The following is a 19,747-nucleotide window of genomic DNA, read 5'->3' as shown; positions in this document are numbered from 1 at the left end:
ATACAGTGTTGTATGTATTTGTATTTACGGTAGTTTTCAGAATTTCTACAGTTTCTTTTATTCCTGAACGGCTTTCACTTACTTAAAAGTATCATTTAATTGTTTTAATTTGTGTTTTAATTCAAGAAAGTATAAAAGCCCAATTGAATTCTTATTTTCACTTTACGCTTTCTTGCAATTATCACTCTCTTTCTCTCTCAATTCTCAAGTTCTTCTCTGCAACCTCTACTCACAAAAATGACACCAGTAGTCAAAATTATATCTCAAACAGGATTTGTTTATGAAAAGAATAATTTCATAAGGAAGCCCATTCTGATTATCACAAGATGATGGACTTCATCAAGAACTGCAAACTGAGCTATGCAATGCTGGAAGCCCCAACCATCTACTGTGAAGTGATTGAGGAGATTTGGACAACTGCAGAGTTCAACTCCACAGATATGACCATTGCCTTCTCTCTCAAAGGTAAGGACTATTGCATTAATTGTGATGATTTACAATCTTGCTTTAAGTTGCCTGAGAATAATGCCATGACACCACACACTGATAAAGATGTCTCTGCTATGCTAGATTCCATAGGCTATGCTTTTGATTCTACTAGTTTAGGTAGTATTAGAAGGAAAGGCCTTAGAAAAGAATGGAGTTTTCTTGGAGATGCCTTTATTAAGGTTTTCTCTGGGAAGATTAGCAATTTTGATGCTATCACTTCATCTCTTGTTAACATGCTCTATATGCTAGTTTCTGATAGGTACTTTAATTTTAGCAACTGTGTTATGCTAGAATTAGGTTCCAGATTAGGTAACAAAGCTAATAGACCACATAACATCTACTTTGCTAGATTCTTTATGTTATTGGCTAACCATGTTGCTGAAGGTTTGGTTATATCCAATGAGAATAATAAACTCAAATGCTGGGCACAAGAGAGAAGGGTCCTTGCAGACCTTTTGAGAATGAACCTCAACAGCCAGGTGTCATTGGTATACTTGCCAATCATGAATGCACCACAGGTAAGTGAGGTAAATGTTTCTATAACTCCTACTATTTCCAACCTCAATATTTCTTTGCCTTCTAGTGTGGCTATGGAACCTGTGTCATTGTCCAAACAGGCTCCTACCAAAGCCACCAAATCTAAAATCTCCAAAGTCAAGTCAAAGAAACCTACCTCTGTTGTTTCTCAAAAGACAACAGTTGTAACAACTACCATAAACCCTGAAGGGAGTGAACAGGGTGTGAATGGTGAGGGGAGGGGTGAACATCAAAAAGCCCCCCAGGATAAGGTGAGAGAGGTGAGTGGTACCCATTCCAGCCAAGCCACAGTCTCTCAAAAGACTGTAGTGGTTCAAAAGGAGTCCAGCACATCCCTAGTTGCATCCTCCCAAAAGGATGTAACTATTGAAAATAGTCCCCACCCAGGGACACAGAACAAAAGAGGGAGGGACACTGAAGCTAAACATTCACCAATTCAAGCCTTTTCAAGGAAGAAGAAGACCAAAACCCTAGTTTCCACACAAGGGGCACACACAGCACAGATACACCCACCAGTATCTGTGCCTTCTCAAATTCAACTTGATGTGATTCCAGCAAATGTGGAATCACAGCCCCATTCTCTCAATATAGACACACACCATTCCTCAAACTCTCATACACCCTCTCTGGATGTGGATATGATATTCACATCAATTCCTGATTCTCCCTCATTAAAACTCAGGGAGGAGCCCCACTCAAAACCTGGTGATCATCATCTTTTAGATGATTTGTTGGATCATCAGCCAATTCTTTCAGATGTAGTTGCAGGATCTGTGTCACCTCACTTAAAATCAATCCACACAGATTCAACAATTATATCACTTTCTATCTCTACATCATTTCCTTCTTCAACGGATATCTCTCATCCGTTGACAAGTGGTTGTTCTTCAACGGATAAGCTTAACAGCAGTTATCCGTTGATACCATCAGTTTCCACTTCAACGGATACTCCCTATCCGTTGATGGCCTCTACACACTTAACAGAAACAACTCCAACTGTAGAGGACATGGCAACTGTACAATCAATTTTAGGCTTGAGGGAAGGGAGTGATTTTGAGTGAGAGGCTGGGTAGCTCCCAGGAAAAAGGAGAGGTTGAGAGTCACCAAATGCATGCTATTTCTTCCAGCATGGCAAAAGTAAGTGGGAGGAGTGCCACCTTAGAAGGTGAAGGTGAGGGTATGTGTGAGCCAAGGGGAGCCCCTGATGCAAGAAAAGAGAGAAATTGAGAGAAAGGCAGGTATAGAAGCTATAAGGGTGGATCCAGCCATTGCAAGTGAGTTAATGAAAGTGGATGATGCAGATAAGGGAAGACAATTTCAGCAACACTACAAAGCTGTCATTGATAACATTTCCTTGGATGCTGACACTTTTACTCACCCTGTTTCAGCCTATCAATTATTGGCTGCACAGGGCAATGTGGAGGCAGAACAGACACTACACATTGTACACACTTCAGAATCTCTTCTCAGAGACAAAGCCGCTGTCAACAGGCTGCCTTCTCAAGCTGGTGAGCCATCTGAAGAATTTGGAGTAAATTCTAATGATGATGACTCTAATTCTTTGAATGAGAGCATGAACTTAGGGGGAGTAGCAGGCCCAAGTTCTGTTCCTAATCTTCCTGCATGGGCATGGGCAAAACCATCAACACCAGGAGAGTTTGGTGTCACTTTGGTCAAACAAGTCATGACAATTCAGCAGGCCATTCAGGAGACTCAGGATGCTAGTACCAAGGCAATTCTTCAAGCTCATCTGGAATCTCTGTATCTCTTGCAGTTGCAGCATTACCAGCACAATCTAAGTGTGGATGAGCTCAAGCTGGACATTGCTGATCTGAAATCCTACAATGCTGAGAAATTGGATTCAGTTATACCCTATGGTACTATGCAAGATTTGTTGGGGAGACTAAGGAAGGCCTCTGATGCTGATAAGAGGTTGGCCAGATTGGAAGATAGGGTTCAAATAATTGAAGACTCTATGGTCACCATTCTTCAGAATCAACAAACTCAAACAAATCTCCTCATGCAGCAGGCACAGGCACAAGGCTTGACCCCTACCCTTGATGATAACAAAAAGGGGGAGAATAAAGGGGAAGGGGAAGGAGAGCCATCTACAATAGTTCAGATTTCTCAAGTGCTAGTTCCTGTCATCACAACTTCTCCACCAATTCAAGTCAAAGGAAAGCTAGATGGAATTGATCTAATCCAGATAGCAGCAGCTGAATTGCAAGTCAAAGAGCAAAGGAAGAAGATTGATGAAAAGATGCAACTAATATTTGGTTCTACAACTTCTCAATCACAATCTGTGAAGCACAGCACAAAAGTGGAATCAATTATTATGGAACTCAAGCCAGTAGGGAGGCATAAGGATGGAGAAACTTCTTCCAAAGATCTGCAACCTATGGTTCTCAAGCCCAACAACAGATCCAATAAGGACTCTACAAAGAATCCTCTAAAAGAGGTGGATTTTCCTCTTCCAAAAGCAGATGAGGACAAGCTTTTAGGAAGAAGTATTGCATATCTTAAAGAGACCATGGATGAGGCTGTAAGGAGAAACATGGCTATTATTTTCAGAGAGGGAAAGAGCATATGTGTGATGCAAGGACATCCCAAATTCTCAATAGCCAAGAAGGAAGAAACCAAAAGGTTGAAGGAAGAAGCCAAACAGCTAAAGGCTGACAAAAGAGCACAAGCAAAGCTTGAAAAATAGCTAGAGTCAAGTCAGGCTGAAGATCAGAAAGTAATTGAAGACAAAGGTGAAGATGAAGCTATGGGGGACATGGTTGGTACTGAGATGGAGGAAAGAAGTAAGGAAGCATGGCAGAAAGGGAAAAGAAAGAAGGTCAATGCAAAGAGAAAGCAGGTAGATAAGACTGAAGAAACCCAATCAATATCCAAACCACTACCCTCCATTCCTGAACCCATTGTACCTGACCCCTTCATGAACATTCATGGTGAAACAATCATTCCCAAGGAGGAACCAATTGATTGGGACACCATCAAATTGCCCACCTTCCTAACCTCTTCTCCACCATCAAAGAAGCAGAAAAGAAGAATCAAATCAACACCCTCTAAAGCCTCAATCAAATTCACACAAAAGCCTAAGTCCAAACCTCAAAACTCTAAAGATGATTATGTTCACATCTGTGACATAAAAGAATTTTCAGACATTGAACTCTATCTGGATGAGCTGGAGGATGTAAGGGGAATAGCTGCCTACAGACAGCTACCAGAAAGACTAGTGTTCAAATACAAAGGAGCTGGGGAAAGAACATGGCCTCTTCACAGAATTCTGAATGAAGGCTACACTACCTTGATTAGAGTCTACTCATCCATACATAAGGATTCTGGCTTTACCAGAACTGCCAGGACTGAGATTCTCAACAAGATTGCCAACATAAGGAAAACTTGGAGGGAGCCCAATGCTTTGCCTAGAACTTTATTCATTCAAGAGAGAGGTATTACAATTCACAAATCACCTCATTGGTTGATGGAGTTCAGAGACAACAAAGGAGTCAGAAGATTTTTCAGAATTGAAGATCAGCTAAAGATTGCCAGTAATGAAACTCTCAAGGATATGCAATCTAAGTTAGATATCAATGAAGAAGATGAAGCTGAATTCTACAGACAACTTCAACTTCAAATGGAGGAAAATGACAGGAGGCTAGGAAAGAAAACCAGGGATCAAAGGAAAAGAAAGTAATTTGCTCAAGCTAAAGGAGCACCCTTGGAAATAATGTATTTCTTCAATTTCATCTCAGCATATACACTTTTGCAGCACTTTTGAATTTCTGCTTAATTACAGTTTATATATTTGTTAAGTGTTTTGTTATCATCAAGCTAAACCCAAATTTATGCCTACAGTTCTAGTAGACATAAATAGGGGGAGATTGTTAGGAATATGTGTATTAGTTTGATGATAAGTTCAGCAAAAAGCTTAAGTAGAAATCTAGTATTTGTAGCCTCAACGGATAAGACCATCTTGGCTATCCGTTGAAGGAGTAGCCTCACTTAGCAATAAGTTTGGTATTGTAGCACATCTCACTCTCTGATTTCAAGCTGTAATTCTTAGATGTTGTTAGGAGATAATCAGTCATGTTGACTACTAATGGATGTATAAATAGGAGGGCTAATTGTAAATATTTCATGCCTTGTAATTTTGTATAAGTGAAGAAGTGTCAACGGATATTGAAGACCTTCAACGGATGAGAAACTAAGCTTCAACGGATGCCTCTAATGCTTCAACGGATAATATCCATCAACGGATAAGTGCTTCAACGGATAAAGCTTCAACTGCTAGAGCATCAACGGATAAAGCCATCAACAGATGAAAGCTTCAACGGATGCACTGCTAGAGCATCAACGGATAAAGCCATCAACGGATGAAAGCTTCAACGGATGCTCAGTCTCATAGCAGTTGATAGTGACAGTTAACAAAGCTGACAGAGGCACATGGATTGACAGAGATGTGGTAGCCTATTTCAGGAACAGCAGAAAAAGCAGCCGTTTTTAGTCTGGTTCAAAATGGAAAGTCAATAGATAATTCCATATTACACTGGATAAAAATGGAACAGAAGCAAGTGGAGAACTATTGTCTTATTGTACTTTATCTTTGTCTTAACTTGTAAACTTGGTGATATATAAACCAAGTAGTAGCTAGTAATTAGATATGAATTTTTCCATGAGCTGTTTAGAAATATCAAGAGAGAAAATCATCTATTTTGTACTAGGAAGCAGCTGTGATTTAATTTTGAATCACAGATTTTCTGAAATAACACATCTCTGGTGGAACAACAAATCCACCAGAAAAGTTTTTAAGTTCTTTGTGTTCATTACATTTGTGTTTGAATATATATCTGTCTGCATCAGCTCCAAGCAATTCACACACATTTGATCGCTCAAACACTTAGTCTTACAAACTGCTCAAAACTTGAAAAAGTTTTGAGATTTACATTCAACCCCCCCTTCTGTAAATCTCATTGTTAGTCCACTGGGAATAACAAAACTTAACATCATAAACTGAAGCTTTAGCATTTGTAGCTGATAACAAGAGAGGTTATAAGCCATGAGTTTCTTATCCTCAAAAATCAGGAGCTATGGGAAGGAACTATTCTAATGTTCCTGGAAATAATGCTGGAGCTAATCCTGGTTTCAAAAGGTCTAATAATTACTTCTGTACTCATTGCAAAATTCCTGGACATAGTCTTGAAAGGTGCTTCAAGATTCATGGATACCCTTCAAACTTCAAAAATCTTAAAGACAAGAGAATAGCTGCAGTCTCTCATAATTCTACTGGTACAGAAGCTTCTGAATCTGGTGATTCTGCTGTAAATTCTCCTATTACAAATTCTCAATATCAGCAACTTATTGAACTCCTCAATAAGCAAACTAATCTTGTTTCCTCCCAAGATCAATCTCATCATGCTATGCTTGCTGGTAAGCTTTGTATGCTAGCAGATAATGTCAGTAACACAACTTGGTTAGTAGACAGTGGTGCTACTGACCACATTTGTTCAAATTTGAGCATGTTTCTTACATATAAGCCAGTCACTGGTGCATCTGAATTCATTATAGTACCTGATGGCAGAAAGATTCAAATTCTGCATATTGGATCAGTGAAAGTCAAAGATATGATTCTACATAATGTCTTGCATATACCTTTGTTTCAATATAATTTGATTTCAGTTCAAAAGTTATGTGCAGATATGCAGTGTTCAGTTGTTTTCACTGGTACTGATTGCTTATTACAAGACCATTTGCAGAAAAGGAAGCCAATTCTTCTTGGTAAATATCAAGGTGGTCTCTATCATACTCTCTCTTCTCAAGTTCAGATTGACAGATCAAGTTTCCTCAGTGTTAAAGAAGATGCTAGCATATGGCACCTCAGATTGGAACATATACCATTTAACAGACTCAAATTCATACTAGCCTTGTCAAATCTAAAGGATACATCTCCAGACATCATTTGTCAAGTTTGTCCTCTTGCTAAGCAAACAAGGTTACCTTTTTCTCATAGTTGTATCAAGACTCAATTCCCTTTTGAAGTGCTCCACATTGATGTATGGGGACCTTATAAGGTGAAATCTCATAATGGTTGTAACCAGTTTCTTACTATAGTAGATGATTTCAGTCGTTTTACTTGGGTGCATATGATTAAATTCAAGACTGATTGTGTCAAAGTCATGGCTGATTTCTTGTCTCATGTTGAAAATCAATACAAGGTACATGTTAAACAAGTTAGATCTGATAATGCTGCTGATTTATGCCAAGGAATGATGAAAGAGTTATTTTTAAGTAAAGGAATTTTTCAACAGACTAGTTGCAGTCACACTCCCCAACAGAATGGGGTAGTGGAGAGAAAGCATAGGTATTTACTTGAAACTGCAAGAGCATTATTCTTTCAATCAAAACTCCCTCCACAGTATTGGAATGAAAGTGTGCTATGTGTAACCTATTTGATCAACAGACTTCCTCTACAAAGTATCCAAAATGATTCTCCTTACTATAGATTGACTGGTACACAACCTTCTTTTGATCATTTGAAAGTTTTTGGTAGTTTGTGTTTTGCATCTACTGTTTCTGCTCATAGAGGAAAATTTGATCAAAGGGTTGTAGCATGTGCATTTCTGGGTTATTCAGTATCACAAAAAGGCTATAAAGTGTTAAGTCTTGTTAATCATCATATGTTTATTTCTCGTGATGTTATCTTTCATGAGTCTCATTTTCCATTTCACTCTCATGACAATCCCACTATTTTTCCTTCACAAATATACCTTCCAGCTGTTACAACTTCTTGTTTTGATTTTGTTGATGATCATCATAATGTTTCTTCTTTTGAGTCACCAGCTGCTGATTCTGGTGATAGTCATTTTCGACAATCAAACTCTTTGTCCAATCATGATAATTCTCCATCTGAATTACATGATCTTAGTGCCTCGGATATTAACATTTCTAATGATATAGTCAATTCTTTTGTGCCTGTTGTTGATGTTCCTGTAAGAAAGTCTAGTCGAACTCATCGTCCTCCTGCATACCTTGATTCTTACCAATGCTCTACTAAACATTGGTGCAATCTTGTTCAACTTGCACCTTCTGATTCTTCTGCTTCTAAGTGTCATATTACTGAACCGCATTGTTATCAAGAGGCAGCTTCACAACCTATTTGGGTTCAAGTAATGCAGGCTGAACTCAAAGCTTTACATGATAATCACACGTGGGATTTAGTTCGACTTCCTCCAAATAAGAAACCTATAGGTTCCAAATGGGTGTTCAAAGTAAAACTTAAATCTGATGGCAGTCTTGAACGTTGCAAGGCACGTCTCGTGGCAAAGGGCTATAATCAAAAATTTGGTATTGATTATGCTGAGAAATTTTCTCCAGTTGTTAAGATGAGTACAGTTCGTACTTTATTGTCTTTAGCTGCTTCTAAACACTGGATTTTACATCAACTTGATGTGAATAACGCCTTCCTTTATGGTAACTTGAAGGAAGAGGTGTATATGCAAGTGCCAGAAGGGGTTCCTAATCCACATAAATTCGTTTGTCTACTGAAGAAATCTTTATATGGTTTAAAATAGGCCTCACGGTAATGGCATGAGAAATTGGTTGAGGAATTACTCTGTCAACGCTTTACTCAATCAAGAAACGACTATAGTTTATTTGTCAAGAAATCAGTTGATCTTATTTGTATTGCAGCTGTTTATGTGGATGATGTGATATTGACTGGCAATGATACTGAAGCTATTACTTGTCTGAAAACTCATCTGGATACTCTTTTTGGCATCAAAGATCTGGGTACACTTCATTATTTTCTTGGTATTGAAGTGACTTATTCTGCTGCTGGTATTGCTTTATGTCAACGTAAATTTGCTAAAGAGTTACTTGCTGAAGCAGCCATTGATGTTTCTCATCCTGTTTGCACACCTCTCCCTGTTCATCTTAAACTTTCTAATGATAATGGTATTCTTATTTCAAATCCTGAGGTCTACAGATCTTTAGTTGGTAAGCTTAATTATCTTACCAATACTCGTCCAGACCTTTCATACACTGTCCAAACACTTAGTCAATATATGCATGCTCCAAGGAATACTCATTTGTCTGCTTTACATCACACCATTCGTTATTTGGCTGGGACTATAAATCAAGGCATTCTGTTAAAAGGGTCAGATCAGCTAAAGTTACAGGCTTTTTCAGATGCAGACTGGGGCTCTTGCATTGATTCTAGACATTCTGTCACAGGTTATATTCTTCTATTTGGTGATTCTCCTATTTCTTGGAAATCAAAAAAACAGCATACAGTGTCTAAGTCATCTGCAGAGGCCGAATACAGGGCCATGGCCTCCGCAGCTGCTGAAATCACTTGGTTAGTACGACTAGTTACTGAACTTGGAGAATCCAATCTTAAACCCGTTATTCTTCATTGTGACAACCAATCCGCATTGCATATTGCTAAAAACCCCGTCTTTCACGAACGTACCAAGCATATCGAGCTTGATTGTCACTTTAATCGTGACAAAGTTCTTGAAGGTCTTATTCAACTCAGCTATTTGCCTACTCGTTCTCAGCTGGCTGATGTTCTAACAAAGGTCTCTCCTTCCGCTCAGTTCACTGATTTGCTTTCCAAGTTGGGAATGTTTACACTTCCCACCTTGAGGGGGGGTATTGAATATAAGACAGATGCTGCAACTTCACCTCCTGCAAGTCACACTACTCCTGCACTATTTACTACTACTAGTTCTACTACTTCTCCACATCACTGATTACATCATTGTATTTGTGTGGCTAGGATTAGTTTGTTATGTCCAGCTAATGTCCAGCTAAGCAAATATAAGATAGTATATAAGTCATTCCTGTAACAAAAACAATGTGTGGTTGATAATACATTTTCAATATACATTTTGTTATTTTCTCTCTCTAGAAGTTGTTAACTTCTTCTTCTTCATTGCTGCAAGATTATGATAAAAGCTTAGTTTAATAACAGACAAGTCTTTATGCTTTGCTGCAACTTGACATTTGGTAAAAATGTTGACAAGTTGATGTGGAGTAGAAATTTATGTAATTTTTAATGTCCCACAGGCAACACGTTTTCAATTTGAACGTTCTTCGTCATAGAATGCATTATTAAGATTCAAGGCCTTCCGATATTATTATGGAATAAGATTGCTGGTTGCTTGAGAATTGTGGACAGTTCTTTAAGAATGTACTGTATCAATGCTCGATCAGCAGCTGTAAGTACGAGGGCGCGATATTCAGCTTATGTGCTACTGCCAGCAAAACTTTGTTGCTTTTTAGAGGAGCAACAGATGAGATGATTGCCAAAAATACACTACCCCCACTAGTCGAAAGTTGAACGACAGGTATCTAGATTGCCTGCCAATCTGCATCACTAAAAGCACGAAGCTGATATGAAGAGGTTGTACTACTAAAGAACAAACCACGACCTAATTAAGTGCTTTTAACATATCGCAGAATCCTATAAACTGCAAGAAAATGGGTAGTAGTGGGTGAATGCATAAACTGGCTATCTTGATTGACAGCAGTTATATCGGGCCTGGTCATTTTGAGGTATGTAATGCTCCAACTAAGCGAGGATAAAAAGTGACATTAGGAAACAAAGCGCCATCAGACATTGATTATTTTTCTAGAGAAGCACAAAGTGTTGGGACAGGTTTGGCATTGAGAAGGTCAATTTTGTTGCAGAATATCAAGTGTATAACGAGTTTGGCTAATTAGATGCAAACCTGATTTAGATCTCGTGAACTCTATCCCTAAAAAGTTGGCTAAATCACTAAGATCTGTCATGGAAAATTGTTTCTTGAGATTATCAATTAAAGTGTACAAAGAGAATCTGAACCGGTAAGTAAGATACGTCAACATAAAGAAGATTAAAATACCATTGGAGGATTGGCGAGAGTAACCAAAGACGAGTCAGATTTTGTGGCAACAAAGCCGATCTCTAAGAAGAAACTGGTAACTCTGTAAAACCGAAGTCATGATGAGATTGTCTAAGGCCTTAAATAGACCCGTGAAGTTTGCAAAAAGTTACCAGGGTATTGTTATTGATGAAACCAGGAGGTTGACTCATATTGACATCTCGATCAAGAAAGCCTTGAAGAAAGGTATGTTTGGCGTCTATTAACTGTCGAATTGGCCATGATTCAGTAAGAGCAATGCTTAAAACAAACCTAATATCGAGAGGCTTGACCATTGGCCTAAAGTCTCTTGAGACCATTTTTTTAGAATATCTCTTGGTAACGAGACAAGCCTTATAGCGTTTTGTTTGAGTTTGTAAACCCATTTACAACAAACAATATTCATACAAGGAGTAAATTTCAGGAGTGTGGCTGACGTTTACACTTATTTTCAAAATATTAGCCGGATTTTCAAATTCACAAAATGGTGGCTAAATTTCATTTTTGCCTTTCAAAAACGTGCCTCCCGTCAAAACCGTTAAGTTTGCACCGTTAACTCAAATAAAAAACGTAAAAAACAGGGGTATAAATGTAAAAATACATCTGTGTTTAAGAAAAATAAATAAAGAAAAGAATATAATAGTTTCTGCACGCTTGCCCCCTCCCTATCCCCAATTTCAACTCCTTCCCCCAAATCCCCCACTCCAACCTCATTTAGAATCTCACCCCTGATCTCTCTTTTCCTCCTGCTAATCGACGTCGCGCTCCTTCCCTCTCCATCTCTCGCCAAAGTCAAAACCCTAAAAACCATCAACTTTTCAAGAAATTCAAACATATAAACTATACATACAAACTATACATACGCTGGATGTGATTGCAAATTTAGGGATTTGTGATGGATTTGATCGGAAATTTGGAGGTTTGTGGTGGATTTGATCGGAAATTTTGGGATTTGCGATGTATATGTTAACTGGAGAATTTGGGGGTGTCGGTGGCAGCCACCGCCGTTACCATCGATGACAACGGCGGTGGTGGTAGGTGATGGAGACGGAGAAGGGGAGAGGGGAAGAGAAGGGGGTTTTATTATTTTTGAACTGGAGAGGGTTTGGTGGTTTTAAATGATCGGAGACAGAGGAGATAGATGGATGATGTTGTGCTTATGTTGTGTGTGTATTTTGTGTGTTGATCGGAAAATGAGTGGGATTGAAAGGTTTAGTATGAGAGATTAGAGATAATGTTGAGTGTGTTGAGTGTGTTGAGTGAATTTGTGTGCGCGGCAGGAATAGGGCGAAGCCACCACCATGGCGGCGATGGTGTTCCCAAATATATAAATAAAGAAGAAGATGATGAAAAGCTGAAGTGAGGACCGACAGAAACGGCAGAAACAGAAGTGAAAAAAAGGACAAAAAAAGTGAACAAAATGATAGATAATTAAATGGATAAATAATATTTTTATTATAAATAAAAAATCCGAAAATACCCTTGCTCCGTTAGAGCTGTTAGGCTATATTTGACGGGAGACGCGTTTTTAAAATACGGGAAGGAAATTTAGGCACTATTTTGTAAATTTGTAAATCCGGCTAATATTTTGAAAATGAGTGTATACGTGGGTCATACCTCAGTAATTTACTCTTCATACCAGGTTGATAGGGGACTAGTGACCAAGTGTTTTTTATAAGAAAAAATTTAAATTTATCATTCACTGCTAGTTTCCAATCCAGATCTTTTGAAGCAGTAGTAAACGTGCAGGCTTAGATGGCCTATTTTGCATTACAGAGTGAAAACATTCTTGTATAGGATATTTTGCTGCAAAAAGTTAAAAAGGAACTCTGGGTTTACAAATAACTGATTGAGAGCGTATGACAATGGCATGTTGAGGTGGAGTCAGACCATGGAGTTGTACCGTTGGTGAAGAAGCTCGGACAATATGCTCCGGTCTAGTTGTCTCAAAGTTGGTTGTTTTAGGCTGATGTGTGAATCAAAGTCAAACGAGTTCGCACAAAAGTGGAACACACAACAACAACAACCGGTAGGGTTTAATGGTCAGTGCCTCGATGGTGTTTTAAATCCAAACATTATATTCGGTTGCGTTCAGCCCCTGAAACGAGTCGGTCAGAAATAGGAAGGTCATAATGTTAGAATAATATAAGATTCTGAAAAGGATCATTCTCTAACACCTTGAGATTTTAGAGTAATTGGTTCCTTAACATAGTATCAGAGTGGCAGAGGACTCAGGTGAGGATTCACAGGTTCGATCTCTGCCACCCCAAACATTTCTCACAATTTATGAGGGACACGAATAACTTAAGACAAAGTTATGTCCCAAATATGGGCGCCCATGATCCACTCTTCGACCCATAAATGGGCTTTGGAAAAATTTTTATGACCTTAAACGCTTTCAATTTTTTCAGTTTTCACTATGATGTCCCAATACTATCACAAAATATTACTAAATATAATCATAGATTTATACGGTGTGCTACTACATTTCATGCATGCACGTAACAGTTACAACAAGATTAGGGTGTGATATGCTATATATAGTTAATTTTGTTTTTCTTCTTCCACGAAACCTCAGTGTCTTGTGGCTCTATAGTTTAATAATTGAGTCAATTGTGTTGCCACATGGAATTTTTTGATATCCCATAGTTCATTCTACTTCAAAGTATTTTAAGATTCTAAATTATAAGTATTTAACTGTACTTGATATCTTTTCTGTCCAAGATAGTTTGAAAGGACATCATTGCAACCTATACTTCAAGTATTTGTGCATGATAAAACTGAGCCTCCTCATTATTTCAGAATGGCATCAGCTTCCTCAAGCAAATTTACATAAGTGAAATTTCTGATCTGCAGATATTATCAGCAGATTGCCGGAGGCTTTGTATCCATTAAACTATATGTGTATCGTAGGAGTAGCTGCTTCCCTGTAAAGTGTATGCAGGGCAATGGTGGTATCTCATGTTATTCGGACTCTGCTAAAAGTATACGTGTTCAAATATCGGACTCGGAAATGTTTTAAAAAATATACATATTTTTTGGACTAAAAATAAGTATTTAATTCCGAATGCCCTATCCAAGTATCGAGTATCTGACATAGGTACTTGAACGTAAGATGAAGAGGGGAGACAAGAGTCAATTTAGCAATACTATTATATGAGATGACAATGTAGACAAATAGGAACACCATATGGTGCGACTATGACTTGTGAGATTTGTGTTAGAACCGGCTCTGGGGTCAATCAAGGATGTGGCCATTATTGAGAGAGGCCCTCGAAATTTTTATTTAGGATAGGTCTTATTTTCATTTAATGCTCTCCAGCTTATAGTATGGATATATATGGTAAGCAGTGGGGCAAGTGAGAGTGAACAGAAAGAAAAACGAAAAGAATTTTTCTAAATTATACTTCTGTACGATATATATTTGTGTAATCTTTTGATATACCTGGTCATAAATCTACACTTTTTCAAGTCGGTGTTTTTGTTTTCAAAAGCAATGAATCAATCGGACAAACACAAATTGAGAATCTCAATTATTGGGTTTTTGCAATAATAAAAGAGTTTGAAATCTTTTGTAAATGACTAGAAAGTAAACATCACTGTCTGCAGCTGAAAACAAAGATTTTAAAAGTATCTTAGTCGCGTTGTTAAATTTGTAAGAGCATTTTAAAACTCTACTAATGTTGAAAGAGGGGAATCCTCGTTAATCATCGAGTATAAGATTAGCCACAAGAATACAAGCTTAGGAAAGGAAACAGGATAACATCGCTGGCACCTAAGTTGCTTGTGTATATTAAGGAACTCGTTTCTCTAAACTTCAATCAAACTTCAACGTATTAGATGAATGGTTTTTACATTAACATTCTAACAGTGTATGTGTACAATTTGGAGTGGAAAACGATTATTGAAATATAATACTCCCTCTATTTTTTTTATTTGTCGCTATGACTTTTGCACACATTTCAATGTTTTTTGGCCGGTTAGTTAAAATTACCATTTATAAAATTTTCTTTTTATAAATAAAAGTAGACAACTTATATTTTAATTCACAAAAAGAAAATTTTTAAAATCATATTTCTAACTAACCGGTCAAATCACATTGAAATACGTGTAAAAGTCAAAACGACAAATAAAAAAACAAAGGAAGTATATCTCCTATATTTTTTCAATAAAATTTATGAATATGCTTGTATACTGTATATTTTTTTTCAATATTTGTCACTATAAAATTCCCGCCAAAGATGCTGTTACCAATACAGTTAAACCTCGATTAAGTAATATCCGATAAAGTAATAACCTCGCTTAAGTAATAATTTTCATCGGTCCCAACTTGGGCCAATGTTGTAAAGTAATATTCTCGCTAAAAGCATAAGATAATAAAAAATTCGAAAGTCATTAAGGGCCCAAGTAATATGTAAAGTAATAATTCCATAATTATATATATATATATATATACTGTATAATGTATATGATTACAAAATTTAATTCTTATTAAAATATGAATCTATTGTAGCTTGTTTCTTCTTTCCACCAAAGCCAAAATTAATCTCGTCCTTGACTTTATGTAAAGCAAAAATAACTCCTGGTATGTTTTGCTCGTGTTGTAACAAGTAATTGTTCAAAGTGGTGAGTGCTTGAAATGCTTCCTTTGATGACACGCTTGGGATGACATTGCTATCGTCGGGTTCAGGATCAGTCCCTTCATCAGTGCTCATTACCGACTCAATGATTTCTTCATCCGTAGGTGATTCCATAACCGCATCATTCTCGTTTGGATAGTTTAAGAGATGCTCGACATCCATCACATTCCTATATCGTAAATTAGAGATAACTTCATTTAATCTTTCGACACCTTCATTTATTTCTCCAAGTTCTTGTTCATCATTTTCTTCTGAACGAATCTTGCAATGCCGAAAACAATTTGCAATTGTGGTTGTTTTCACATCAATATTCCAAGCCATGTTAGCAAAACTAATAGCATTCAAGATATTAACCTTTTGGATATAAGTAATCATAATAAAAGTAATTTTAGATCAAATACATTGCATGTGATTAATTCTAGTTTTTATACGTACATTATATATTATACTGTACCACGTAAACATAAAAATTCGGTAAAGTAATAAAATATTACTTTATCGATAAAGTAATAAAATATTATTATATCGATAAAGTAATAAATTCGATAAAGTAATATTTTTTCCCGGTCCCAAGGGTATTACTTTAAAGAGGTTTAACGGTAATTTACTCTCATCTTTATCGTCGGTATAATATATCTTCTTCAATTAATGGGAGCCAACCTAGTGCTGGATAGACTAATTAAGAACCCCATTGTTATATAATTTCAGACATCAAATCCAGCTTAAGCTTTTTGTTTTGTATTTGATTCATTACAACATCTCCTGTAAGGGCATCTTCCATTAAAAGTTCCAACCTCATATTTAATGACGTGTCTTGAAATTATTATTACTGTCTTTCTAATGTGTGCCCAAGTGCACACATTAGTCACTAACTCCAATAAAACTGGTCTCTTTTTATTCTTTTTATTGGTGGAATTGATGTGAATGCATGGGGTATTAACATTTATTATTCAATCAATAATAAGAAAAACCTATTTATATGGAAGTTAGTAACTATTGTGTGAGCACATCATAGAAAATCACTTATTATTAACACCTGATTATAGTCGTAAGATATGTTATCTAAGTGACAAGATGAGTTGGTATGAAATGTCAATTAGGATGTCAAAAATTACCTAATATATTATTATTATGTATTTTTATTTAATTAGTATGTTGGCATTTTTGAGATACCAATCAGTAGAGTGTTTTTTTTTAAAAAGATGTTAAAAATGATACGGAAGATTTTAGATTACTTGACAAATCATCAAATATATTAATTTTTTATTTTAACACAATTCTACATAAAATTGGCAACTTTATACTTCAACAGTTAACAATTTTTAAAAATTATCTTGTGATTTATCTATTTTAAAATCTTACAGTTCGTAATTACCATGATCTACTTAGAATAATAGAGTATAAATGCCTAGAAATTAAATTGTAACTGATAAAATTTATTAAAATTACATAAGAGTGAAAAAACTAAAAGTACGAACCACAGTGGTTTTCACTTAATTCGTAGTTCTTTGTCAAGATCATAGTATAACTGATCGACGTCTGCAAGATTCATAAAAAAATTTAAGGTGGCACTAGTTGAAAATTGACCGTATAACTAAATTACATAAAACTATTTGTTTAGAGAAGTAAATCACGGTTAACGATTAATTAATCAACCCTTTTGTTTATGAAACTCTGTGGATGACCGTACTACTCGTGTTCTTAGCTTTACTAGAAACAACTTGCAGCGTGTTTTTGAGCTTTTGACTTTCCTGTCGTCATTTTAATAATTTGGGGTGCAGATATGATTACAACGAAGAACACCTAAATATAAAAAAAAAACGAAGGAAATATAGAAAGGTTTGTAGTTTTGACGTTTTGTTAAGACCAAGGAATCTTTTGTATACAAACACGTATGATCGCTAGCGGTGATGCACATGGTTGTTGTAACGTGTTAGCCTTGGGTATATATCCCAAATCTAAGTTAATTGGCTGCAAATTGGTCAATTAGGAATTTATGGATAAACTCAATTTTTGGGATTTTTTCAAAAATATCTAAATTGTAAAAAATATTTTTAAAAATACGTTGTTACCTTATATACAATATAAAATATAACATTTGCAATCTTCTATGCCAATTTCGAGTAAGTTCCCATGCACGCTTATTCGCAAATTTTACCGTATTTTTTAAAATATATTTGAAAACATGGATAATTTTGATTAATTTCCTAAATTTTATCGTAAAACACGTTGTCCGAAAATAATTTATAACAATATATTGAATTTATAATATTAAAACAGTCTAATATATTTTCAAAATAAATCAGAAGTTATCGGAGAATTTGGAAAAATCTAACAAGTCATCTGATTCGATTCTCGCCAAACTCGGGAATTTGTTGGAATATATACTCTTGTATAAGAAACTACAAGTCAAATTATTAAAAAAATTACACAGATTTAAAAAAAAAATAATAAAAAAATTAGAGTTGTAGTTACAGTAACAAGAGGAGCAGACAATTAATTGCCCGAGGACCTATCAATTTCAAAAGTATAATTAACGAACAAAGTACTAAACACCACCCACCTTAGAACATCTCTTATTTTTTTTTTTTGAAAACATTAATATAATTTGTGATGCAAGCAATATATAAAAGAAGATATATTTAAGAGGCCTGCCCGGATTGTATATTTTGTGATGCAGCTGAAGAGTAATAAGGTCTAGTACATTGTCCATGGAGAACGCCGTGTTTTAGGTGACGTAGCGTCGATTGCAAGAAACCTCATGGTTTATAGAGTTGTTGTGTCTGCTTCTTTTTAAATGGACTAGTTGGAGCAAGCATTATATTATTAAACTTTATATTCCGGATATTTTATTACGAACCGAACTACTCAGCATCGTATTACATCATCTCTACTGTCATATTATGCCTTCAACCTCAAAGAGCAGTTAGCTTCTCTCTTTCTAACAATTGGAGCTGTTCTAAGCCATCCTTTAATTCAGTTTTACTATACTTCTTTTAAGTCTTTTATTTCGATTTCTAAATTAGTTTCTTTAATAATTTTATTTCAGCATATATCTTTTCCTTATCCCATAACCTCATAGGATTTTCTCCGAAGTTGGATTTTAATAAATTATTATATTTTTCAGTTAATTCTTGTAGATTATTATTTCTTTCTATTTTTAGATTGTTTATTCTTATAGTATTTATAGTACTTATTGGCATAATTCTTTTTAATACTATCCACTTATTACACGGAGTTTGTAATGATAGGGTATTTGAAGTTACTATATGTGTTTTAAAATAATCTAAAAAGTTATTTCCTAATAATATAAATTGCTTCATCTTATTCTGATATACAATAGGTAAACTGAATAATGTTTTATTTAGCTTTATTCTCATGTTTTTTGCTATTACATCTAATTCCTTCTTTTGTTCATTAAATTCTCATACCCTAGTTCTATGTGCATTAGATTTTTCTCATCTATATGAAGCTAAAACTTCCTTTTTTACTAGACATAGATCTGCTCCACTATCTATAAATATTTTTTGTTTTAGGAATTTATATTTTTTATATTCTACATCTGCTTCTATGTATATTGCTACCATTCCTCCCAATTGCTTTCACTAGATGATTCATAATTTATAAAGTTTATTTCATTATCAGTTTCACTAATATAAAACTCTTCATATTCATACCATCTATTGTCATCTTCTTTAATTTGTTCTATTTCCATTATGAATTGTGATGTATTTATATATTTTACTTTCTTTTCTTTCAGTTTAGGACATTTATTAGCATAATGTCCTTTTTCATTACAATTCCAACATTTACATTCACTTATATCTTTCTTTTTAAAAGGTTTTCTTCTAAACTTTCTCTTATTTTTATATCTTCTCCTATTTTCTGGTGTATTTCTAAATTTCCTAAATCTTTTTCTCTTATATCTGTTGTATTTATAAGGATAATTATTTCTATTTTGTTTGCTTCTGTACTTATCATATGATTTTTTCTTATTATACCTCTTCTTATACTTCCTATAGGGTTTTTTTATCTTCACATCCAAATACTAATCTTCTTTCAGTGAATCCACATATTTCTCTTAATCCTAGTTTTTTATCCTTTTTAACCTTCTGTTGTACCCTATATTCTTCACATTTTCTCATTAGATATCCTCTTAGTACTCTTATTCTT

General features: G+C 35.6%; 1 protein-coding gene across 1 annotated transcript; it reads right to left on the bottom strand.

The window, feature by feature from the left end:
* Positions 1 to 15,415: 15,415 nt before the first annotated feature.
* On the bottom strand, positions 15,416 to 15,895 carry LOC141695889 (uncharacterized). The gene has a single exon (XM_074500098.1). The coding sequence runs from the start codon at positions 15,893 to 15,895 to the stop codon at positions 15,416 to 15,418; it is 480 nt and encodes a 159-aa protein (XP_074356199.1).
* Positions 15,896 to 19,747: the final 3,852 nt, after the last annotated feature.

This window comes from Apium graveolens, chromosome 11 (genome assembly GCF_009905375.1).
Source record: "Apium graveolens cultivar Ventura chromosome 11, ASM990537v1, whole genome shotgun sequence".
Taxonomy (NCBI): domain Eukaryota; kingdom Viridiplantae; phylum Streptophyta; class Magnoliopsida; order Apiales; family Apiaceae; genus Apium; species Apium graveolens.
This window is presented reverse-complemented; position numbering and strand designations above follow the sequence as displayed.